Source organism: Arachis stenosperma, chromosome 3, assembly GCF_014773155.1.
Source record: "Arachis stenosperma cultivar V10309 chromosome 3, arast.V10309.gnm1.PFL2, whole genome shotgun sequence".
In the NCBI taxonomy this organism is placed as follows: Eukaryota; Viridiplantae; Streptophyta; class Magnoliopsida; order Fabales; family Fabaceae; genus Arachis; species Arachis stenosperma.
In genome coordinates this window covers 25391081-25418990 of record NC_080379.1, presented here as the reverse complement: position 1 = coordinate 25418990, position 27910 = coordinate 25391081, and the positions used below count along the sequence as shown (strand labels likewise).

General features: G+C 28.4%; 1 protein-coding gene across 1 annotated transcript; it reads left to right on the top strand.

The window, feature by feature from the left end:
• Positions 1–9209: 9209 nt before the first annotated feature.
• LOC130969551 (ethylene-responsive transcription factor 9-like) lies at positions 9210–10447 on the top strand. The gene has a single exon (XM_057895325.1). The coding sequence runs from the start codon at positions 9324–9326 to the stop codon at positions 10080–10082; it is 759 nt and encodes a 252-aa protein (XP_057751308.1). The 5' UTR covers positions 9210–9323; the 3' UTR covers positions 10083–10447.
• Positions 10448–27910: the final 17463 nt, after the last annotated feature.

Genomic DNA, 27910 nt, shown 5'->3' with positions numbered 1-27910 from the left:
AAAATGATGTTAATATCTTTATCTTTCATATATATAAATTAAAATGTGTATTATATATAAAATAATAAATTTATTTTTATTATAAAATATTATAATTTTATATATTTAATTTAAATTATTCATTTAATACATATAATCTTTAAATATAAATCACTGTAATATTAAAACTAAGCTTATATTAATAATTATTAATAATAATATAATTACAGATAATATTAAAAATACATAAAGATAATATATTTTTTGTTTTTTTTTTAATGAAAAAAAAATTTTTATGCGGCCTACAAAAAAATTTCTTATTTTTGTATATTCAGATAAAGAAAAATATTTTTTATTTTATGTTTTTGTTTCAACGAAATAATACTTAAAAGTTTAATTTAGACAAGTATAAAATAATTTTATATTAGTATATCGAATTATATAATGACATATTAATAAAAGTGGTTATTTTTTATAATGATCACGTAAATTATTATAAAAAATTAATTATAAAACTATAAATTTAATTTAATTCAAACTATTTAAAATTGGATCGAATTAAATTAAAAAAATTATCCAATTCAGATTATACCCAAAATAAAATTTGTGTTTAGATCGAATAAAATGTCTATCACAGAATTAAGACATGTTAAGACATGTCTAACTATGAGTTAAGACATGTTTTGTATGTGGGATCAATTCAATGGCTAAAATTTAGTAGGTCACATATATAATGATATAACGCTAAGCGCTGAGGCGTTGTTAGTGTTTATGATTGTATTATTTTATGTAAATTAATCTCATTTCTTTATTTGTTTTGGACATTTGATGAATTTAATTAATTTATTTGAGAAAATATCATTTAATATTTTTGGGCAAAGAAAAATATTTATTTATAAAATCATTATTGCACGAAATATACTAGCGTATCATCGGTGTCCAATATCTTAATGAGATGTTTCTATCTTTGAAATTAAAAAATTTTATACTAAATGATTTTTTTTATAAATAACCAAAAATACTTTTACGGGTAAATTACCAAAAATTCTCTCTAATTATTAATTTTCTGACAAAACTATCCTTTAATTTTTTTAATAACAAAAATATCTTGAACAATATTTCAAAATATATTAAAAATAATAAAAAAATATTTTTGATAAGAAGTAAATAACTTTTGTATTTGACAAATTCTTATAATATTTAATTCAAAAATTTGTGAGAATATTTAGATAATTATTTAGAGAAGGCATGAAAAAAATTTAATTTCTAGAATTTTTTATTTTTAAAAAGTCTTTTGGGCATTTATTAAAAAATTGCAAAAGTATTCATGTATGATATAAAAGTTTTAAATTTTAAAATATTTTATTTATCTAATCATACCTTCAAAATACTAATAAAATTTGTTATTTAAAACATTTTTTAAGAATATAGTTTTAACCATTGAGTATTTTTTTCGTATTTTAAAATATTTAAAAACAATTTTTTTCTTTAACAAATTTAGCAGGTGTCTTTTTCAACAATTTGATAATACATGGTCTTTTTTGTGCTATATTCTTTTTGTATAAAATGAAAAAATTTATACTTTTTTTTACCCAAAAATATTTTTGAATTTTATACCCTTTATAAATAATTATTCAAATATTTTTATAAAATATTGAATCAAATACATAAATAATTTATTAAATATAAAAATTATTTATTACTTATTAAAATTATTTTTAATATTTTATTGTATTTAAAATTATTTTAAAAATATTTTTATATAACAAATTCAAAAAATACTCTGATAGAAGATGTAGTAGTTCAAATATATTTTTTTGGAATTTTTAGTATCTTTTTATCAAGAATATTATAAAAATAAATAAGAAAAATATACTAAATATAAAATGAAGATGTAAAAGTAGAAGATTTTAGTATTAATATAATTAACTCAATAAATGTGATTTGTATATTTATATGCAGTAATAAAAAGAGAGATAGAGAGAAACTATTAGTAATGTATAAAGAGAGGAAAATATATTTATTATTATTTTTGTATGTAATTCACATGCCATACTATTCCTATTTATACATGTAAAAATATTATCTTTTCATATTTTCATAAATGTGCAGTCCAATCTTAGAACTTTTGCATCGTCCACAATTAAGCTTTTGCACCACCCAAAATAGTTTGATTGGAAGAATGGACATTCATATTTATCATAACACTCCCTCTTGAATGTCCATTTAGGATTATGCCTCGTTAAAATCTAACTAAAGTAAAATCCAATAAAAAAAATTGAGTGAAAGAAAAAAGTACAATATCCTTTGTGATAGGGACTGCCTCATTAAAAATCTTGTCAAGAAAAACCCAATGAGAAAAAAATCTGACCAAGAAAAAAAGAGTATAGTCTCCCCCTCTTGTCAACATTATTTAATATATTAAAATCGGCGTATTCTATTATGATGTACCAATCTTATAAATGAGGATTTTGGGAGTGACTTTGTAAATAAATCTGCCAAATTATCGATTGAGCGGATCTATTGGACATTAATTATTCTTTGATTTTGAAGGTCATGAGTGAAGAAGAATTTGGGAGAAATATGTTTTGTTTTATCTCCTTTGATGTATGCACCTTTAAGTTAAGTAGTGCATGTTGTATTATCTTAGAACAGTTGGAATTATCTTATGATTAATCAATCTACATGATGATAGAATATATTGGATCAAACTTCTGAGGCAAAAACACTCGCGACTAGTTTCATATATCGCTAATATTTCAGTATGATTAAAGGATGTTGCTACAATCGTCTGTTTCGTGGACCTCCATGATATAGTTGTACCACCATATGTGAACAAATATCCTATTTGAGATCTCCCTTTGTATGTGTCAGATAAGTATCATGCATCTGCATAGCCAACTAGTTGTTACTTGGATTTATATGGATAAAACAATCCCATATCAACTGTTCTATGAAAATATCTAAAGATTTGTTTGATTCCATTCCAATATCTTCTCGTTGGAGAGGACCTGTACCTTGCTAGTAAATTCACAACAAATGATATATCGGGTCGTGTATTATTAGGAAGATACATTAGTACTCAAATAGCACTAAGATATGGTATTTCAGGACTAAGGATATCTTCATTTTCTTCTTTAGGACGAAATTGGTTCTTTTTCACATCCAAAGACCTTATGATCATTGGGGTACTTAATAGATGTGACTTATCCGTATATAATCTCTTCATGATATTTTCTGTGTATATTGTTTGATGAATAAAGATTCTATTTTTTTGTATGCTCGATCTGATTTGCAGGTCGAGACAAAATTTAATCTTTTCAAGATCTTTCATCTGAAACTCTTCTTTTAGGTAGTGTTTGTTTTGAGGTACTGAGACTCAGTATCATGTTTGTTGGTTCAGAGACTGGTACTAAATTTTCTGTCTTTGTCTCCAAAATTTCAGTATTTCAGTACCTCAAAAAAGTGGGGACACAAGAGACTAAAATTTTTAGAGATGGAGACTAAAATTTTAATAATACCTAAAATACCCTCATTTCAATTAATTAATTCAAATTTTATCCTTTGTCCAAATTAAATTAGAGTTTCATTCTTATTTCAATTTCTATCTCCCATCTTGCACCAAATAGAATACTGAGATTTATTTCAATCTCTATCTCTTAGTCTTTGTCTCTTAGTCTCAGTCTTTCTGTCTCTATCTCTCCACCAAACGCTACCTTAGAGCTTTTATAATTGTAGGAATCTCTTCAGGGGTTCCAATGATATTTAAATCATCAACGTACATAGCAATTATGATTAATCTAGATGCAGATTTCTTTATAAAAATACAAAGACAGATGTCATCATTCTTGAATCCGTATTTGGTTAGATACTCAGTAAGACGATTATACCACATTATTCCAGATTGTTTTAGACCATATAAAATTTTTGCAATTTAACCGAGTATAATCCCTACGAATATTCATTGGAAGGTTTAGACATCTTTAGTCTTCAGAGACTTCATATAGATATCACGATCTAATGATCTGTATAAATAGGCTGTTACCACATCCATTAAATGCATGTGTAGTTTATGGTATGTAGATAAACTGACCAAATAACGCAATGTTATTACATCCACTACAGGAGAATATGTTTCTTCATAATCTATACCGGGCCTTTGTGAAAAACCTTGAGCAAAAATGTTGAGCTTTGTAGCGTACAACTTCATTTTTCTCATTTTGTTTTCTCACAAATACACATCTGTATCCAACAGGTTTTACATCTTCTGGTGTACAAACTACAGGTCCAAAGACTTCACGTTTTGTAAGTGACTTTAACTCAACCTTCATAACTTCTTCCCATTTTAGCCAATCATTTCTTTGTCGATATTTTTCGATTGTTCTTGGCTTAAAATCCTTACTTTTATGCATGATATTTAATGCCACATTATATGCAAATATTTTATTGACAATTTTCATATTTGGGTCCCATTTTTCTCCTGTAAAGGCATAATTTATCGAGATCTCGTCATTTTCACAATTTTCAGGTACCTAAACATCTTCTGGCATCAAAACTATATCAGAATTTCGGACAATTACAGATATCTTTACTATGTCTTTATCTTTTTCAATAGGAGTAATATTTTTCTCTTTTCTTTTTCGAGGATTTTTGTCTTTGGAACAGATAAGTCTACCATACTTTTGGCGTGAATTTGTTTTATTGGTCGCTTGTCCAGCTGGAACATCAATTTGAATTGGGGCATTTTCAACTGGTATATAGGATTTGATTATCCTCTTTGTATTAGAAGATGCATCAGACAATTCATTTGCTATTCTTTACAAATGTATAATCTTTTGAAATTCTAGTTCACATTGTCCTGATCGAGGATCTAAATGCATTAGGGATTATGCATTCCAATTAAGTTCCTTTTGAGGAAGCTTATTCTCTTTTCCTAATGTTCGAAATTTTGATTCATCAAAATGACAACACGCAAATCGAGCTTTAAATACATCTCCAATTTGTATCTCAAGATATCTCACTATAGAGGGAGAATCATATCCAATATATATTCCCAATTTTCTTTGGGGTTCAATTTCGGTGCGAGAAGGTGGTGCAATGGAAACATATATTACACACCCGAATATCCTTAAATGGGAAATATTTGGTTGCTGGTCAATGGCTAATTGCATAGGAGAGAACTGATGGTAACTTGTTGGCCTCACGCGAATAAGTGCTGCGGCATGTAAAATAGCATGCCCCCAAGGCGAAGTTGAGAGATTTGTTCTCATAAGTAAATGCCTAGCAATTAATTGGAGGCGTTAATGAGTGAATCTGCCAACCTATTTTGTGTATGATTATGAGTTATTGGATGTTCAACGCTTGTTCCGTTAGCCATACAATAAGCATCAATGATTTGGGAAGTAAATTTACCAGCATTATCAAGACGAATTGCTCTGATGAAATTTTCTTAAAATTGTGCCTTAATCAAATAATTTGAGCAAGTAATCTCGCAAACATCACATTGCGAGAAGACAATAAGCACATATGTGACCATCTCGAGCATGGGTCTATTAGGACCATAAAATATCTAAAAGATCCACATGGTGGATGAATAGGTCCACATATATCACCTTGAATCCTTCCTAAGAATTTAGGGGACTCAAATCTAATTTTTACTGGTGATAGCCTTAAAAATAACTTTCCTTGAGAACATGCAGCACAACAAAATTCACTAATTTTAAGAATCTTCTGGTTCTTTAGTGAATATTCATGAGAGTTTTCAATAATTCTTCACATCATAGTTGTTCCCGGACGACCCAATCGATCATTCCAAGTTATGAATTCATTTGGGTTAGTAAACTTTTGGTTTACAATGCTATGTGATTCAATTGCACTAATTTGGGTCTAATATAACCCAATTGAAAGTGAGGGTAACTTTTCTAATATAATTTTTTTATTTAAATCATGAGTTTTGATACATAAGTACTCATGATTTCCTCCATTCATTGTTTAAATATGATATCCATTTCGCCTAATATCTTTGAAACTCAATAAGTTTTTTAGAGACTTAGTAGATAATAGTGCATTATTTATTATGAATTTTTTTCTTCCAAGAAACAAAGTTATAGCTCTTCCGGAGCCTTCTATCACATTTTCTGAGTCAATAATAGTATTAACATATTCTTTTTTTGGTACGAGATGAGTAAAATATATAATACTTTTGAGAATAATATGCGAACTTGCACTATCCGCAAGACAAACATTTTCAATATATGTCATTGCCATTTTCTTCAAAGACAAATAATAATAAAATGAGTAGAAGTATATGTTTAGTAAAATTCTTTTCTTGATTGTTTTTTTTAAGAAATACTGTATATAGTATCATATACTAAAAATTTTATTATTATTATTTTAGAACTTGACATATTTAATAATTTCAAAATTCGTAAATATTTTATTAAATATTATTTATATACATCATACTTAAAATCCAGATGCATAGAAAATAAAACTTAACAAAAAATTTTTTACATTATTTATTTACATGAATACTTAACAATCCCACATATTAAATTATTTCATCATTGATTAAATGACCAATATTTCCTTCAGGATCCTCAAAGAAATCAGATGCATCATAATGATTGGTGTAATTTTCAGCATCATTTGAAACAAAATTCGTTTTCTTTACTTTGTCGTCCTTTTTCAAAGATACTTGATAAAGATCGACTAGGTGCCTTGAGGTACGACACCAATGGCCCTTTCTACCACAACGAAAATATTTATCTTCTGTTGATTTATTATACCCATTGTTTCTTTCTTTATTCCACTTATGGTGAGATTTTTTTCTGAACATAAATTGTCTTATTGCCAAAACCTTGCTATTTCTCTCTTCTGGGGTTATGATTTGCCGCATTTACTTCAAGAAATGGGGCGGTGCCAGCTGGACGCGTTTCATAGTTTTTTAAAAGTAACTCATTGCTGCGTTTAGCAACAGGAAAGCAAGAAATTAACTCAGAATATTTTTTAAATCTTTTTTCTCGATACTGCTGTTGTAGGAGCACATTCGAGGCATGAAAAGTCGAGAAAGTTTTCTCTAACATATAATTATTAGTTATCTTTTTTCCACATAATTTCATTCGTGAGGTGATTCAAAACATTGCTGAATTATATTCACTTATAGATTTTAAATCCTGTAGACGCAAGTGCGTCTATTCATACCGGGTTTGAGGAAGTATCACTGTCTTTTGACGATTATACCTTTCTTCAAGGTTTTTCCAAATATCTGTAGGATCTTTTAGTATAAGATGTTCATTTTTCAATCCTTCGTCAAGATGTCGACGAAGAAAGACAATGGCTTTGACTTTATCGTTCTGGAATGTATTATTTTCTACCTTAATGGTATCTCAAAAATCCATTGAATCAAGATAAATTTCAGCATCTAGTATTCATGATAAATAATTGTTTCCAGCTATATCAAGAGTATTAAATTCAAAATGAGAGAGTTTTAACATAACGAAAATTTGTTACCTGAATCTTCATAAAATTTGATCAGAGTCTCGTGTTAATAACGTGTTGTAAAAATAATTAAGAAAGATGTACTAAATATAAAATAAAGATGTGTAAATGAAAGATTCTAATATTAATATAATTAACTCAATAAATATGATTTATATATATTTATATGTAGTAATAAAAAGAGAGAAAAACTATTAGTAGTGTATAAAAAAAAGAGAAAAAGTGTTTTTATTGTTTGTGTGTGTAATTCACATAGTACACTATCTCTATTTATATATGTAAAAATATTCTCTTTTTATAGCTTCATAAATATACAATCTAATTTTAAAGCTTTTGCACTATCTATTATTAAATTTTTGGACCGCCCAAAATGATTTGATTGGAAGAATGAATATTTATATTTATCATAACAAAAAATACTATTGAATCTATAGTTATCAAATCCAATTCTAATTACTAAATCGAGTTTGATTATCATTTAAACCGATTAAACAATTAATTCGATTAAATTTACTCAAAATCGATAAAAATTAGTCAAAGTTGGATAAATTATTTTAGTCAAATTCATACAAATTAGGCTAAATTATTATTTACTTACAAGATGTTTTTTTCTATGAAATATATTACATAAATAACATTAAATTCTATTTATAAATTTAAAAATAAAAATATTTTTATTAATTATAATATATTTTTATTTTTATGATTATTATTTTTATTTTATTTTTTATAAACACTTGAAAAATATAATAAATATCAATTAAGTGATAAATTATTAAAATTTAAAAACTACGGTTAATTTAATAAAAAGTGAAAACTAAAAAAAATATTTATCATAAAAATAAAAAAATAAAAATTTATATGATTATTTAATTATAATTAAATTTATTATTTTAATCGTAATTTATCAATTGAATTAGGAACTCAATAACACTGTAGTTTGGTGAGTTCGATTGTCCATTTCCTAATTGACACTTCTCTAATTTGTCAAATGTGCATATTAAATATATTTTGGATATAATATTTATTGATATTTGTTCAATATACATATTTTTTTGTATTAAATTGTATTTTAATAAAAAATAATTTTTTTTAAATATAATTAAACATATTTAAACACTATTATGTGTTAATATATTAAATCTTATTTTTAATATGTATCTTAAAAAATAAATTTAAAATAATATATTATATAACTAAAAAAATATTAAAAATAATTTAAAAATTAATTTATATTTATTATTAATAAAATACTAAAAATATCATTATAATTTATTTAAAAAATACTTTATATCTGATTATCTGGTATTGTATCTGATTATCTAGTTTTACAAAATTTCATTGAAAACAAAAAAAACCATAGTAGAACTTCTTGGTGGTGGCCGCTGAGTGCTTGGAATGCCACGCGTTGTAAAGAGAGGGGGAGAAGAGAGATGCATGGACGTAGAATTTTGGAGCCGAAAATGCGGGCCCTTAAGTTTAAAATAAGCCGGCACGCACGGAACCAAGGCCCACTCCTCGCCGCTTGTCTCGAAATTCCCGCGTGCCACGTAACTTCCCTTTTATCCAACCCTCTTTCTCCTTCACTTCCTTTGGGCGGCGTCTCTCCTCCACAACACTACACTATCAACAACAAAAATAAAAAAAAAAATACTTTAAAATATTTCTCTACCCATTTAATACACCACATTACCCCGCTTTGACTAATATAACTAATCACAAAATTCCCACCATTTAAAAAAATAAGCTGCCACCGTAATTATATATACCCCATCCCTCCCACACCGTTGTAACCACACCACCAAAGGCAAAAACATAAGCATACACAGCACGTAACTAACACTATGAAAACCCCACCTTCCATGGCTTTGAAAGAAAAGAAGAAGCCCGCCACAAAAAACAAGATCAACGGCACCGTCATTACCAACGATGGCAACAACACTAACAATAAAGAACTTCATTACAGGGGCGTCCGTAAGAGGCCATGGGGCCGTTACGCCGCCGAGATCAGGGATCCGGGGAAGAAGAGCCGCGTCTGGCTCGGAACATTCGACACCGCCGAAGAAGCTGCCATGGCTTATGACGCTGCCGCAAGACAGTTCCGTGGCTCCAAAGCCAAGACCAACTTCCCACTCGCTTCTTCTTCGCCCTCTCCCAACGAAAACGCCAACCTCAACATCAACAAGAATAATAGCGCCGGCGAGAGTCCTAGCCAGAGCAGCACTGTTGAGTCATCAACACCGGAGCGTGAGGTCACGCGCCGCCGCGACGTCACGGTGATTGAGCGGTTTCCGTTCCTTCCGTTGCAGCAGCCACTTCCGCCGCCGCATCATCAGCTCATGCCGTTTGGCGTTGCCGGCGGTACGGTTGTTGATGGTGTAGTGGCTCCCGTTCGGCCGGTTTTCTTTTTAGATCCAACCGTCGGTCGGGCTGAGTTCTTTGGACAAAGCTTTCCCGTACGGTTCGAACCGGGTCCATACGAGATTAGGACCGGGTTTGGAAGTTCGGCACATAGTGACTCGGATTCTTCCTCCGTCGTTGATTGCCAGCCCAAGAGAGAGCTCAATCTCGATCTCAACCTAGCTCCGCCAATGGATGCTTAACTCCTTTTTTCCTTTTTTTTTCCTTTTTCTAATTTTTTATACCGTACCCAGAAAGAAAAAGAAAATGCACAAGGTGTTTTTTTCCCCTTTTAGTTTTTAGTTCCGAAGATTAGTCTTCCATTGTTTTTGAGGGAGATTAAGATGTTTACACATCTTATATCTTTTTGATGTAAATAAGTTAGTTTACTTTTTTATTTTTAAGTAGGTTCATTTCAGTTAAAGGAACTTGATCCGAAAGCCCTTTGATCTCATAAATTTCTGTAACCTCTGATCTGATATGTAATTCTGGCTAATGTTAATTTTCTTCCACTGTATCATGATGTGTTGTTTTAGTTAATTAATTACATAAAGATGTTTTTTCGTTATTAGATGATTTGATATTTTTCAATTTTTTATTGAAAAAGTCCTATTGCTTGTTTTTTTTTTTCCCACTGGTGCAATTAATTTCAACTCTAAGTAATTAATTGTTCAGGATGCAAGTTCTGTAGGATATATACTTGTTTAGGCCGCTGAATTTTATAAACTATGACAATTGATAAGTTGATAAATTAATAACAAGTAAAAGAACCACCAATAGTTATGTAACAATTAAAACTTAGCAACAAGCCAACAACCTATTCATACTAATTAAAATAAATCAGTGTGAAGTTGTACGAGAGAAGAGTGTGTTTAAGGCTTAACTACGAAAGAAATGATTGTGTATCAAGGAAGCCTGACTGAAAACGATACGATCTCTGTTTGAAAATCAAATTCTTACCTTTGCGCAATTGCGCGTGAGGGGAAAAATAAAAAATAAAAAAAAACGTGTAAAGGTGTGCGTGGTGCAGGAGCTGCTGACACTAGTACAGTTGGGGATTAGCTAGCAAAATAGTAGTACGCTTGACTCTTCCAAGTTCCAACCAGTGGATAATAATTATGATTATGCGGTGAACAATAGTGAATAGTTAATCAAGTTATTAGTGACAATTAATAATTAATTAATAAATGGATTAAGCATTTGTAGCGTATTGGTGTTGGTGCACCGACGGCAAATCGTGGGGAACAAATCACCAGATTTTGGAGTATCGTATTAGGGCCCCACAGAAAGCGCTCCGTGTTGACGGTTACGTGTCTCGTGTCTATGTATACGGTGGAAGGCACGTGTACCTCTTTTGCCGTCCAAATTAATAATACCACATTTCATGTTTTTAATTACAAATCTATTTTTATTCTGGATTTAGTTATCTACTTATCTTGTATGAAATATTTAATAATATAATAATATCAACTTTTAAATTTTACATTTAATATATTAAAATGTTAAAAAAAATTTAATAACTTTTAATAAAATAGTTTTTGAGATATTTTAAAATGTATTTTTTAAATATATGTTAACAAGATTTTTTTTTTCTTAAAAGCACAACCTGGTAGTTGAATGGAAAGAGCGCACTTAATTCACAACGTAAGTTTTTTATTTTAACGTCAGAGTTATTTAGGCCTTGTTTGTTTGGGTGGAAAATGAGTAAAAAGGAAAAAAAATTAGAACAAAAACAATTATTTTTTTTGTTTGGTTGAAGAAAAAAATAATAATATAAAAAAATTGATGAGACCTATTAAATTTTTTTCTTTAATATTAGATGAAAAATTAGTAAAAAATTTATTATATATATTTTAATATTGTTTTTATTCTTTTTTTATATATTTTATAATATATAAAATAAAATTATTTTTTATAATTTTTTTCTTTTCGTTTTTTTTATCTAAATATATTTAAAAGAAATTTTTTATTTTTTATTTTTTTTAATTTTTTATTTTTTTTATTTCTTTCTTTCTGACTAAACAAAATTGAGAGGGTTTAGGAGTAAGAAATAAGATGAAATAAATGAGTGTGGTAGAGGGAAGGAAGCAATGTTGATGTTGGTGATGTTGAAAGTGGTGGCGTCAGCGGTTGCCGCTTAGGGTGGGGCCAGGTGGGTGGGTGCGTCGGCGGAATCTGTGGAGAAGATATCGCTTTCCATTCGCCTTTGTTTCCTCCCACTCTATTTTGGACACGCATGTTTCTTCTCATTTTTTTTTCAGGATTAACTTTTTTTTCATGGTGATTATACGTGTCAAATAAGCAAGTATTGAAATTTCTATTTTTGGTATTTTTATTATAAATTTAATATTGTATTTTATTTTAATTAAACATATATTTTAGATAATTCAACTTCTTTTCAACATACATAATATCATATTATTATTATTTAATTTAAAATAAAAATTCAAGTAAATTTGGCTTCACGTTAAAATTGATATTTAAAAATTATTAAATAAAAATTTAGTCAAACCAATTAAATTATCTAACGGCTTTTAGATTGTACTTAAATTTTCACCTTAATTTAAATTAGCAGTGTTTTTCATTCGTTTGTCTCAAATTTTAAAAATGAGTAAATATTAGTTTTGACTTTTAAAAAATTTTGGCTTTAATAAGATAAAGAGTTTAATTTTAATATATTTTAATATATTTGTATAATTAATATAAAAAATATTTTTATTAATGTAACGTTATATGTTAAATGTACATATAAAATTATTTTATAATAATAATATATCAAAATTAAATTTAACAAATACTAAATTTTGTATTTTGAGTCATCTGAAATGTTGAAATGGTGATTTGAGCTTGAATGTGAGGTTTAGATTTTTTCGAAAGCAGCGTTTGACTTGTTTTGATGTTATTCGGAAGTAGCGTTCAACTTGTTCTAATATTGAGGTGCCGCTATCTGAATTTTTCGTGAAAAGATGGAAATTAGCAAGAATTTTAAACATATCTTTTAGTAGATTGAGACTTTAATATACTTGAGAATGACAATATATTTATAATAGAATTGATAATTATCTTTTGAAATAATTTCACCTTTATTAATAAATAATCGTCCCGTTTATATAGAAAAATCTTACTTTTTAGATGAGATAAAAATAATAAAAAATATTTTAAGAAAATAGTTATTCAAATGAGTAGGACTGAATTTTTGTCGTGCTCGACTTTTTAATAGATTGGACAAGTAAAAGAGATTACTATTTTTTAAGTAGACTGGTTTTATGTTTTTCAGGCTAGAGTATACACACTTTGTTTTTGAACAAATAAACTCCTAAATATTTCTGTTAGATAAAATGGTTTAAATATCTAGAATAATACATTAATAATTAATTTATTTTAAAAGTTTATTTTATCAAAATTAAAATTCTTTTAGTTTTAAAATAATTATTTACTCATTAAAAATAAAAACGTGTCCTGAATTTTTTCTTTTAGTTTTTAGTTTTTTCTCCTTGTAAGCTGTAGGCCGTTTTTACTTTTATTTTTTGACGGATACTACAATGGTTTTAAAAAGAAAACATACAAAGGAGAAATAAGGACGGACGTAAGATGTACGGCGCAGTGGTGTGGAGACTTGAAGATAGAAAAGATAAGGAAGAAAGAAGTTAGGCGGCATCGGTGATATGTGGAGCAAGTAGTTAACGTGGTGGGGTCCACTGCAGACTGCGGACTGCATAGTGATTAGCGAGGGACCCAAATAAATAAGCAAAAGCTAAGGTTGCGTCTTTTGCGGACACGTGACTCCCTCCTCTCTCTGTGTCGGCGGCTATCTGGGCCGCCCCCAGTTACGCCACTCACAACCGCCAATTTTTTACCGCTATTTATTAATAAACAACAACTATATTATATAAATAAAAAATTAATCACAAATTTATTTATTTATATCAAATATATATTAAAAATATATAAATTAATATACATAACATAAATATAATAAATAATTTTCAGCATATATATAATATTTTAAATAAACAAACATATACTAAATCAATTTAAAAAATTATGTATTTTTTTGGTTTTTTTGTATTTAAAAATTTAATTTTAAGTTAAAAATGACTAACTATTATCACTTTTGGGCCAACATTTTTAATCAAACATAATATTTTTTTTAGTGGGTGAGTTAAATTATCAGATAAATTCAAGAGAAATACTAAAGATAATGCTATTTTTTTTAAATGTAAAGAAAAAAATTAAACAAGCCATCCATTCATTTAACTTATGAATTACTTGTTTAACCCGTTATTTTTGTTTTTGAATTAATGGAGTTGTTTAGTCCGAAATTTAAAAGAATCTGAAGCAAAAATCCATGGATTAAGCTAATAAATAGATTGGCCCAATAAATTTAATCTATTTTATTTCGAATGCTCAAAAAAAGTGTTTTGAGGTAGATAATATAACTTGTATTTTAATATGTACAAATTCAGGAACAGAGCTTAATATTGACAATAGATGGCCATGCCTCCTATCCCAAAGTTTTTAACATATGGTAGCAAAAAAGACTTTATAGTTAATTTGGTTAACATATTAGAATTAAATTTTTTTTTATGAATTTATGGGTTCAAATCCTATTCTAAAAAATTTTTTTAAATTGTTTTTTAAATTTTATCTTATAATATATAGATAACTTGATGATTTGATTAATAAATTTCATGTTTATAACATTTTTTAAAGAATAAAAACCTTTTATTAAAGAATAATAATATCTCAAATCAATCTTTAAAAATTTTTAGTCAAACAATTTGATCCTTAACAAATTTTAATAACCAAATCAATCCGTAACTTTTTATTTATTAGAACATATCAATTCTTAGATTAAATTTTGGTAAAAAATTTGTCAAATTAATATGTATTATTATTTAATAAAGATATAATATTTTCTAAAAATTTTAAATTTTTTTATATCAATCCTTTTACATTGACAAATAATTTAATATAATAACTAATTTGTCTATCAAAATAAAAATTTAAAAACTGCTTTGGTAAATATTTTTTTAAAGATTGATTTAAAATTACTCATTGATTAGATTAAAGAATTAACAAATATTTTTAATCAAATTTTAATTTAATTTAGTTATTGTTATAAATTTTTATTAAAAAAACCTTAGGCCTCCTCAAAAGTTTTTCTCAAATTCTGCTAGAAAAGCCGTAGATTATGATAATTTTATAGTAAAATAATGTCTCAAATGGTCTTTGAATTTTTCAAATCGTATTAGTTGAGTCCTCTATTTTTTAAAATAATCAAATATACTACTCACTTTCAGAAACTGAATTTTTGTTGATCCAAATATCACTAGCCGAGCCAAACTAGCTCATGAGCCAGTTTAAACTCAATTTGTTAATAGGTTGATAAGCTAAACTTGTGAGTTGGTGAGTCGAATTTGAGTATGAAATTAAGCTCATAAATTAAATGAGTCGAGTTTGAGTTTGGATAAATTTAACTCATTAACTCATGAATTGGCTCGATTATATATATAATTTTAAAAATATGAATTAAATGCTTATAGAATATTTGTATTATATTTAATATATATATATATATATATATGTATGTATCTGTGTGTGTATGTATATAATAATAATATATAATTTTACATACATATTTGATGTTTTTTATTATTTAAAATTTTATAATAAATTTTTATATATAATTTTGTTGTAGAATATAAATAAAAATTTATAATTAATAGATAGATAATATATAAAAGTTACCTTTTTAAATATTTTTTAGTATATATAAATTATAATTTATTGATATAGAATTATAGATTATGTTTCTATTATTTGAGCCAACTCATGAACTTGTGAGCTTTCATTGAGCCGAGCTTCAGTTTATAATATAGACTCAATTAATCAGACGAGCCGTGAGCCAAATTTAATTTTCATGAGTTGAGCTTGAACTTGGTCTAGCTCAATTCAGCTCGTCTCACCTCTGGCCCTACCCGTGTTAACGCTGCTAATGTGTGCAGTTTAGTGCTAATTTCGCACTTTGCTAAACGACGTCGTGCATGGTCTAGGGTCCAACTGCAAAGTTTTAGACTGACTTTTTGGTGGGAAGAGAAGTAACGGTGGAGCACCAGAGCTCAAGAACGATTTGGTCATGAGGGTACTCTTCACTCCGTTGACCAATAGCTCAACATCAAGTTTGAGAACACTCGCGTCGTTGACCAAGACAAGTACCCCCATATGGTATTTTTTTTCTAGGGTTTATTCCTTTTCCGTCTTCAATTTTAAGGTTTATGGGGTTTTGCATTGTAAAAACTTTGAATTCATGCTCAATAAACTTTTTAGTATTATAGTCATTGATATTGTTGATAATTTATGTTAATGGTTGGAATTTTTTTAACATTTATTTAATTTTTAGTAAACCATATTGAGTATCTGTTAAATTGTGTATTTTAATATTCTGCCAACCAAAATGCTTAATGCTGACTATTGCTTAATGAAGTGTTAAATCAATTAGGTACTTTTTCTGTATTTGAATAAGATTGTTCTTCAATCGAATGTGTATTAGTGTGCCAAAGGTTGATTAATTTTGAGATATGGATTTGGCTATAGGTAAAAGTGAATTGTAAAACCTTGTTTGAAGAGAGTTTTTTTATTTAAATAGTTAGATCATAGAAGTGAAGAATAAGTAGAACTATGGTCATCATGGTATTATACTGATTTTAACTTAACAGTTTTGTGGGATTGTTGCTTACTTACCTTAATGTGACCATAACTAATATGTTGTTGTTATGTTTCTTCAACTACTAAACCTAACACTTAACAAACTAATAATTTATAAGGATTATGGTCTTTAATTTTCTTTCTTATGTACAGAGAGGGATATAAGTTTCTCCTTTCGATTGTTCATGTTATAGTATTATGGTTCGACTCCTTCTATTTGTTGTTTATATTTATGTGAAATTTTTATTTATTTATTATTGAGGTTTAGCCATAGTACAAAAGTACAATTGTTACTACATGAGTTATGGATTGGAGGTCATGGGTTAAAATCCTGCAAACAGTTTCTTTGCTTGCTCTGGTAGTATTGTGTATAATCTTTCAAGGGCACATCAGATGAAATTTTAGGATCTATTGAGTTCTAATAGAGGGTGAGCCTTGACACACAATAAGATTGTTGTATTGTGATAGGTTATTGGTTCAGATTTGGAAACAAGCTTTAAGTTTGAAGGGGTAAGATTTTGTCCATTTGCCCTTTTTAGACTACACCAAATAGTAGCCTCATGCACTCGGATATTGTATTAGGTTCCAATTAGAACTTTAATATGAGGTTGTGTATTCTCTACTTTGTTAATTATTTTGAGAGCCACGTCAAGTTTTAAGGTTGTTTGTTATTTTATCACTTCTTTTTACATTTTAATGTGTCCACATGAATGTGTGTTAATATGTTTTAATTTGGTTTATATGTTTAGAGTATGTTTGAAAATTTGTAAATGATGAAAGATAGTGATCATTAATAAAGTATAAAAGAAAGATGAGGATTGGAATTGATGATTATTAGACATTTTATTGTTTGGGAGTTTGATAGGAGAAAGGAAGGGAGAGAGATTTGAATACACTATGGGAATAATAAAATTCATTGTTTTGAATTGCTGGGGATGGTTTTTGGTGTCTTTTGATAGCAATTTCATTCGCTTTTGGGAGAAATTTCTAAACATTCAATTTTATTAAAGTCTCTTTTCCATTCTAAGCCCCTTCACTTTTGTCCTCCTAATTATTATTGAGTATTATCATCATTGATTATTATTAATATTACAATTATTAGCAATGTTATTTATTTATGCTGCGAGACAGTTGTTGAAGCTGAAAGTAATAAGTCGAAACAAACAGTAGAGAAGAGGAGTAGAAGAACATATAAGCAAATGATGAAAATGTAGATTTAGGAGTTAGGGTTTTATAATTGTGTATAGATTAATTTGAATATTTTAAATTTTTAAATAAATTTTGGACACTAATTTAAATTGAATTTATTGTATGTCTACATTAGTTTGTAGTTGTTAAGTGCCAAATTTGCATTTAACTCCACATATTACTTGATTCGTGACATTTAGATTAACAAAAAATTGAAATTTATGAGAATAAGGGATACATTTGTTCATTTTAAAAAATAAAAAATTTAATTAATGCGAGTTAAAAATTTTAAAAACTATTTTAGATATGACCTCATTTTATATGAGAATCGATGGATGTATGCCAGGTTGATGGGATGATAGACTTATCCACCTAATTAGTTTTTTAGAAAATAATAAAATTAATTAAAATTAATCTAATAAAAAAGAGTAAACTATAATTTCTACCAACGAAAATAAAAAACGTTGACATATTTACTTATAAAAGAAGAAAATTACTATTTGTACCTATGAAATATAGATTCTGCACAACAAAATTATTCAAATACTAAAAAATCACTTAAAATTTCTAAATTACCCTTATTTTCACCACTACTTTTTTAAACTCAAATCCCACCACCACCCAAACTCTTCTTCATCACCACTCTCATCTCCAACTACCACCATCACTGTCACCATCCAAAATCCGCAAGCTTCCCAGACGACCTCCCTCAACGCAATCTCCACTTTCTTAGCCCTCCCTTCTCTCAGTCACAGAGGCAGCCTCACTCATCATAATCACCTCCCTCATCCTCCCTCGCACGCCACCCTCAGATGGTTCAGTCACCTCCAGTGATCTCCAACTCCCCCAGATCGTCGTCGCCAGGTTAGTCCTTGCCAGATCTACTCCTTCTCGCCATAAACTCAAGACATTTTCTAATTCAAAATTTCTACTACTCAACATCCATTCAAAACATTCAGAAACAAAAATGCCAAATTTACAATCAAAGCTTCTAGATCTGGTACCAACCTCTCTGGATGCAGAATCAAGCTCTCTAGACGAAGGCAGTTGTGGGTGGCACGAAATAGTCTCGGCTGAAGAAGTCGATGAGAGAACCCTTTTGAACACCAGTGTCGCACGACGAATGGCCAGCAACAATGCCGTCATGAAGGAGAAGCGGAGCAAATAAGGTGAAAACAAGTTCTATTTATCTTAATGGAGCAGTAATGGGGAAGGGCGAAGATCTCGAATTTATGGGTTTCGACGTGAACTTCTGATCGTGGCTATGCTACCACCACTCAACGGCAGTCTTTCATTGGGACCAAAAAGATGAAACGCGAGGCCACGAATGACGACGACGTCATCAAAGAGAACAATAGCACGTAATAGATAGAGAAAAGAGAAAAGGGAGAGGCTGGCTCTCTAAAACAGATTTTGGTATGAGAAGCGGTGAAAATGAAGACGGGAAAGACGATGGTAGTAGTGGTGGAGACTAGAGAGAAGGGTAGTTTAGGAATTTCATTTAATTTTTTAGGGTCTAGATCATTTTGTTTGCAAAAGTCATTTTTTATGGGTACAAATGGTAATTTTTATCTTTGATTGGTAGATATGTCAACGTCTTCAACTTTCGTGAGTAGAAATTGTAGTTTGCTTAATAAAAAATACGACAAAATTTATCCATAATTTTGATATAAAAAATAGTTAAATTATACTAAAATTTTTGTAAATTTTTTAATATTAATAGAATTAGTTACCATAATATTTATTTCTAAATTATTTTAAAAAATAAAAAATAATTTTAACTTAATTTTTAAATAATAAATAATTTTAAAACAATATTTATAACACACAAATAAAAACATAGTTTTGTGATAAATAAACAAAACATTAATTTTTGTTTTAAGAAACAAATTATATCACATAAACTAAAGCATATATATGGAAATATAAAACAAAATAAAAAAAATAAGAAATAACATCATTTCACTTGTTTAGGTACATGAACCTATTTTGTGATGTACATCATTAGAGATTGTAACTAATACGCAGCCACTTGGTACGGAAGCCAGAGTAACACTATGTTTGGTTTGATAGAAAATGAGTGGAGAAAAAATAGATGGAAAGAAAATGGGTGGAAAGAAAATGGGTGAAAAATGATATTTTCCTTTGTTTGATTATGAAAAAAAATAGGAAGGAAAGAAAATTTTAGTATGGGTTCCACTAAAAAAATTTTCTTTCCATCACAAGCAAAAAAACTAAAAGAAAAGTGATATTTTTGTATTTCCAATACTACCCTTAGTTATATTATTAACAAATATTAATATAAATTTATTTTTATTATATTATTATAATAGAAATTTATATTTCAAATATTATATATATTAGATAAATAATTTAAATTAAATATTTAAAATTATAATATTTTATAATATTTATAAAATATAATAAAATATAAATAAATAAAAATATTTATACTTTATTTTATGATAAGGGTATTAATGTAATTTTATATTATTATGATTTTCTTTCTTCTCACTTTTCTTTCCATCCAAACAAAAGAAAATTTTCCCTCTATTTTCTTTCCATCTATTTTCTATTCATCCAAACAACACACAAATAACTCAACTTTTTTTCTTATTTTCTTTCCTCTCATTTTCTTTCCTTCCATTTTCTTTCTAACATCCAAACAAACCCAGGGAATTTAGTAGACGACAAAAGAAAACATCAGTGGCAAGAATTGAACTTGGAACTTGAGACTTGAGAGGTGAAAGCTTACTCAGCTTAGAGATATGACACAAATGTACACGCACATTCGATTAAGGCTATGTTTGGTTGGAAGGAAAGAAATAGAGAGGAAGAAAATAGAAAGGAAAGAAAGGAAATGAAAGAAATTGAGTGGATTGTTATTTTCTTTAGATGTGTTTGGATGAAGGAAAAATATGAAGGAAAGAAATGTTATAAAAAGACAATTTTATCCTTATAGTATAAATGATATCAAAAAAGTAAAGGGGTAATATTGGAAGTAGAGAGAGATTTAATTTTCTCTCCATTGTTGGAGGGAAAAAAAATTGGTGGATCCCACCAATATTTTTTCATCCATTTTCCTTCCTCTTCTATTTCTCTCCTCCGTTATCAATTGAACATGTGTATTCCGGATCCTTTCCAATCTCTCACTCATTTTATTTTATGTTATAATTCTACTTTTTTTTTAATGAGTGTATTTTGTCTTAAAATTTTATATATTAACTTTTTTAAATGTATGAATTTTTTAACAAATCTAGAATTAAAAAACAAATTTATATTGAAAAATAGAAAATATAATTTGCTACATTCGTCATTAAAATTTTATATAAATATTAGTATTATTTTTTAACTTTGTACGTTACTAACCCAATTATATATAAACTCATTTAAAAGTAGAAGCTTATAAAATAAAACAATAAAAAATGAATTAACAAAGAAAATAATTTTTATTTCTTATTGTAATATATTTATAATGTATATTTTCAATATTTATTGTTTATTTATATTATTTAAAATCATGGATAAAAATATGGGTAATTTACATTAATAAACTAAATGAAATTTAAAATTATGCAAATATCCTAAATTAATTTTTGTTACATACTTGTCCTAGAATATCTTTATACCATCTTGGAGAGCTATACTTTATATTAATTTTTTTAATATCAAAAGTCTCGATAATGACTTTTTAGATGTTAATGAATCAAATGATAATTTTTAAAGAATTTTTAGAAATCGTTTATTGTTCCATTTTAAATTCACAAGTTTATAAAAAATGTAGATTTTTTAAAAATTGAACTAAAACACAAAAGTTAGATTTTTATTCTTATTTATTTTAATTTTTTTATATTTTATTTGAATTCAAATAAGAGGTATTTTTTATTGACATTTGTGTTTTAAAATTAATATAAAAATGTCAAAAAGTTATATAAATAATAAATTGAATTAATTTGATTCGATTTACTATATATATGTTGCAAAAATAATAAATAAAATAAATTAAATATTTACTATTGGTGTAGCACGTATAGTTAAATCAAATCAAGTTGATTCGATTTACTATTTTTTTTATTGACATTTATCTTTTAAAGTTAATATAAAAATGTCAAAAAGTAGTTAATAGCTTCATTTGATTTATTATATATAGGTGAGTTGTGGTGACATTTATATTTGGTGGCTATAATGACTAGGTTGGTTGCATCAATTTATGACTTACAGGTGTAGTAGAAGAAAATGTTTGAATTTGGGTTTGGCATTGTTAATAACAGTAAAAAACAAATATGATAAATAAGTAAATAACTATATATATATATATATATATATATATATATATATATATATATATATATATATATATATATCATGGGCTTAGTCTTACAAATCTAACCCATCTGCCCAAATTACCTGACTCGAATCTCACCCAACCCGACTAAAATGAAGGTCTTCTGCGCCACTTTGATGCTCGACAAGATGAGTTTTGTGGCCACCAAATAATACTCCGTCGTTGCAGCCCTCTTTCTATATTTTGTCTAAGGCCAAAGATGACAAGTGAAATGATGGTAACAGGCTGCTGTCGCTGCTTATCGATACCTTGTCTACTCTCTTTGTCATGGTTGCTACGATACTTGGTTGGACTTACTTGTGTCTGGACTTCATCACTGCTGCCAGAATAGACGCCTGACTCCACTTTTAGATGCGCTTCACTTCTCCAAATCGGTTCTGGTCTTCAATGGTTGCCTCTGCATTCTTAAGCTTCCAACTTGATATCCGTCACCACCACTCCAGCAGAGACAGTTACTAAGATACCCGATCTGATCCAAGTGTTACTGATGCTGCTATTTGGCTGAGGTGTCCTCCGATCTTGTTGATACCGATCTATTTTTTTTATTAGAATTCAGTTACATAGTTCTTGACCAGAAATAATGGTTAGCACTAAAATTTGAAAAAATTAGTGAACTTAAACACTATTTAAGACTGCTTGGACAGAAGTCACTTGTCAATTTTTTATTGAGTGGTCAACGCTTAGTCACCTATAATCACCAATAGCGTGACCACCAGAGACGTCGTCTTATATATATCTCGCATAAAGAGTAAATCAAATAAATTAAATTCGATTTATTATTGATGTAGTATATATACTAAATCGAATAAATTTAATTAGATTTATATAGAAATATTTTAAGACAGACGTACAATAAAAATTGATTTAGAACATTTGCATAATTTTAAGTTTTATTTAATTTATTAATGTAAATTATCTTAAAAATTATTTATAATAAAATTATATATAACTAAAAATAGCAAGAATTCAAAATTGACTTTTTTTAATAAATAAGCAGTCAATATTTTTTTTTCCCTCTTTATCTCTATACGATGACAATTAAAACCTAAACGAAAATATCTCTTAACATTTTAGTGCGTATACGGTATTACTTAATTCGTTACTGACAGATTATTATATAAAAGTGAAATTTACTAGTATATAAATATGATTAATTATGTAAGTAAATAAGTTAAATTATTTTAAACATAAATAGGTTGAAAATAATCACTAAACAATTAAGAAGCTGAAATAAATATCTCTATGTATACATCAAACGCTAACCCTAACCCATTTATATAATAGGACATCCAATCCCTAGCAAGGTGGATACACATAACACTCCTTATATAATTTTCCTTTCATATTTGTGGTGAAATTTTTTTATTTTTATTTCGATCTTTCATTTGCATTTCACTTAATCTCTTATGAAAACCAGTTTCATCATTTCGAACTGAAATGCATCTTCTTGTTTTCTGAAAAATGCAATTATTTTTTAAAATTTTAAAAAGGTTTTTTGCCCTCTTCAAAAAACATATGAAAAAACTTTGTATTTTGATGTTCTTATATTTTGTCTAATAATAAATTAAATATAAAAAAAATAAATTATAAAAGTTTAATTTATTATTTTTTTACACAAAAATTTTAGAAAAAAAAATAAAATATATAATTATAAAAAATTAATAAAAAAATAAAAAAATAAAAAAATATATTTTTTATTAATATTTTAATATTTTTTCTGTTAAAAAAAATATAAAATATATTAATTTAATATTTTTAAACATAATAATTATATTTATATCTCATCTGTCAAATATAATTTTGCATCTTTATATCACTGCCTAATCTGTAAACAAATGTTGTGTTATATTCTTGCAATTTCCGCATTTGTTCAATGTCGTGATATTTCACCAAATTTTACTATGATCTCCATGTCATTTAGTAATAATATTTTCCTTTACCCCAAAAAAAATTTTATGTTGTAACATGTGAAGATATGCACAATTCCTGGACCAAGTTTTTTTGGCATTACTAGCAGAATATATTCCATTACTAACGTATTGTATATATGGTAGAATTCTTCTGCATAATTGACAATATGTGCAGAGACAAATGCTGAACAAGATCCCTACATTGAGCCTATTATTCTTTACCTTATCTTTTTTTTCCCTCCCTATCAACTGTGAATTAATTTTAATTTGAAAGTTTATCACACTTCAAGACAAATCTTAAGACTCAATTATCTAACGATTAGAAAAAATATACTCATAAATAATTTATTAGCGAAAGATAAACCAAATTCAAGAAGTCAATGACAATACATGAAAAAAGTTGATTATGTGTACTCTTTCTTAGCATTTAAATTTTGGAGTTCTTTATTCAAATTTTGTGATAAGATCACAAATTTAAACATGAACTACTATTAAGAGAGAGTCATAAAAAAAAATTATGTCAACCGTTGAAAAGTCGATCTGGATCGACTTAGCCACCAAGTCTAAAAGGAGAAAGAAGTATGCAAAAGCATGTCTACAAATTAATTTCAGATTTTCAGTTATAAGGAGAAGCAAAGTTAATAGCCATGTGTATGACATAGAATATAAACACTTAAATTTTATTTGTGCAAAATATAGTTATTTTGGGATCCTCCATCCACGTTTGACTCTTCGAGAACCTTACATGGAAATGGGTTGAGAATTTGCTTGGCAGCAGACCATTACCACAGTCAAAGAACAAGAAGTAGGTTTTTTTTTAGGATGACCTGGTTGAGGAATAAAGTTTCACACATTCTTCCAATAGATAAAATACAAGAAAAATGACTTCCAATTTTTTTTAGAGTAAATACCTAACCTGATCCTTATCCATTCCAAATTAGGACAAAGCGATCTTTGTCAAAAAAGACACTCACGTTGACTCCTGTTCGTCCCTAAAGTGAGTCATCGCGGCCTTTTCATCGTCTCCCCTGATCAAACTTGACGGAAAAATCTTATGTGATAGTTATCGGTGTTGATATGAACGTTTATTCAGGCTGAAGTGCCATGTTGGATTAGGAGAAATGGTCAGGGGTTGATTTGTCCCCATGCCTCCTCCAAAAACGACGTCGCTTTTGAGGAATGGCAGAATGAAACGTGGCTCTCACCTACATAACCCCAAACCTTAATCCGTATTTACAAAATAACCAAATCCTTGTAATATTCTTCGCATGAAAAGAGAAACACTAGATGGAGTAGTTGCTTGTGGTGCTAACAAGGGTGCTAACAAGGTCGCTGAGAAGGACCCAAACGACGCTTCTAACTGCGCAATTAATGGAGTCACAGATGATGTTGAGTGGAGATAGCTGTTGTCGCCATTCGGGTTAGTGAGTCTATTCCTAAATTGTATTTTTTTTAATAACATAAGACACGCAATAGCACTTTGGAGATATCTATTTCTTCTTCCTTTGAGCTCCAACACTCTCACTAGAATTCATGCTGCAAGTCGAATTATCGTCTCTGATTCGCAAGTTTGAGGACGAACATCGTTCTTCACTCTCAATCATGGTGTTTTAGGATTTGTCTTTTGTTGTTTCGCATACGAAATGACGTCATTTTTGAAGGAGGCAGGAGGACAAATCAACCCCTGTTTATTCCTCTTAATTCAACATGACACTTAAATCTAAATAAACGTCCACGTTAGATCTGGTAACTGTCACATAGAATTTTTCTGCCAAATTTGATAAAGGAAGATGCTAAAAAAGCTGTGATGACTCATTTTAGAGACCCTCAAATAAGAATTTTTTACAAAAATTGTCTTGTTCTAATTTTAAACGAATAAAAATAAAATTAGATGTTCATTTTTTGTTTGTTTGTTATAATGCCACCCACTTTACGAATGAATTTTTTTTTGAATATAAATTTGCATGAATTTAAAGGTTGATTTTTTTATATGAAAATTATTATGTATTATTCTCCCTCATAAAAAAGTGGTGTGTTTTAATTTAATATAAAGATAATTATAAATAAAAAGGTCTAATTTGTTCATTTATTTTTTTTAAAATTTTAAAACACAAATTAAAAGGTCATATCTATATTTAAAAAAATTAAAGTTTACAAATGAGAGGTTGAGTTTTGTGTAGGTTTACAAATAGGAGGGTAGATTTTGTGTGTTAAAAATTTTAAAAAATTATACTTCACAAATCGGACGTTCCCGCTCTCTCCCTCTCGGATCAAAGTCGCCCAGAGCCCAGAAAGCACCGGAATCACCGGCGGCGACGACAACTCGGCTCTCTCTCGCACCGGCGCCCTTGGGTCGCTCTCCCTCGCGTTTCTCTCTCACTCACAGCTGCGCAGACCGAAGGCTCTCTCTTTCTCTGCTCTGGTAAGCTATTTGTTTATTTTTCTTTTATTTTGCTGTTTGTGGCAGGGATGTTTGAAGATTCTGTTTTCTGTTTGAGTTTTGAGGGATGTTTGATGATTCAGTTTGAGCTTTGGAATGTCTGATTTACTGTTTTTTTTTTCTTGATTAATCACTGATTTACAAATTCTGTTCTCTATTTTTTAGTTACTGATTATTGATTCTGATCTCTATTATTTTGTTATTCTATTCTCTATTGTTTAGGGTTTGAGTTATGGATTCTGTATTAGTGATGCAGCTTAGGATTCCAAAGATTCAAAATAGGAAATAATATAAAGCAATTAGTCTAGTAAGTATTGGGGAAAAGGGAATTTATCACATAATGCAGCAGAACAATTGAATGTTTAAGAACTATATTGCAATATAGTACATTGACACAACATTTTGAACCTAAGCAAAATAAGATTGAAAACAAGCTTGGAAGGCAATTTATATTAAAAAGAAGAAAAGGAAATCAAGTCTGGAACAAAGAAAAAGTTAATATAGAGTGTAAAAACAAAAGGAAGTAATGATAATTTGTGGGACTGATTCATCTAAGTTTTGTGGTTGCTGTTTTTTAATTATTTAATTTTGGTGTTCTAATTTGTTCTAATTTTCTTTCAACATGATGTAAATTAGTATCTACTGCCTAGGACATTGTTTTGATATAAAGGAATTGATTTATGCTTTATCGCATTCATTTCTGCGTTTTGTAACTCTGTTTCTGTTATTAGTTTGTGTTTTTAGTATTGATTTCACGGATTTGTTTGTTCTTTTGTTTTCTATTTTTGGTTTATGACTGGAATTACTTTTATATCTTCAAATGATGCTTTCTTTAGTTTTAGTGAAGCATTGGTCTTCTTTCATAACGTCCTGTTTTTATAAACTCTCATTGCTTCCTTTTGTTTTTATACTTTGTATTAATTTTTCCTTGTTCCAGACTTCATTTTCTTTTCTTCTTTTTAATATAAATTGTCTTGCAAGTTTGTTTTCAATATTATTTTGCTTAGATTCAAAGTGTTGAGTCTATGTACTATATTGCAGTGTGGTTCTTAAAACATTTAATTGTTTGCTGCATATGTGATAAATTCCCTTTTTCCCAATATTTTTACTATACTAATTACTTTATATTATTTCCTATTTGAATCTTTGGAATCCTAATTCTGCCATCCTCAGGTGCTTCACTATTCCTCACTCTTTCCATTACCCTTGTCTCCATCATATTCATTCTCTCTTCCTCGTTGCGCAACACTGCTACTCTCTGCCCCAAGTCAACACTCAGTGCTGCCGTTTTTCCTGTCCCCCAGATCACCAGTAGCTAAACTCTTCATTTAGATTGTAGCTTGTCACTTTCTCTCTTTTTGTTAGTTAGATGCTTGCCTCTATGTTCATTTGTGCTGCCTCATCAGGCTATTAACAGCTGTAGAAGGCCGTACATTTTCG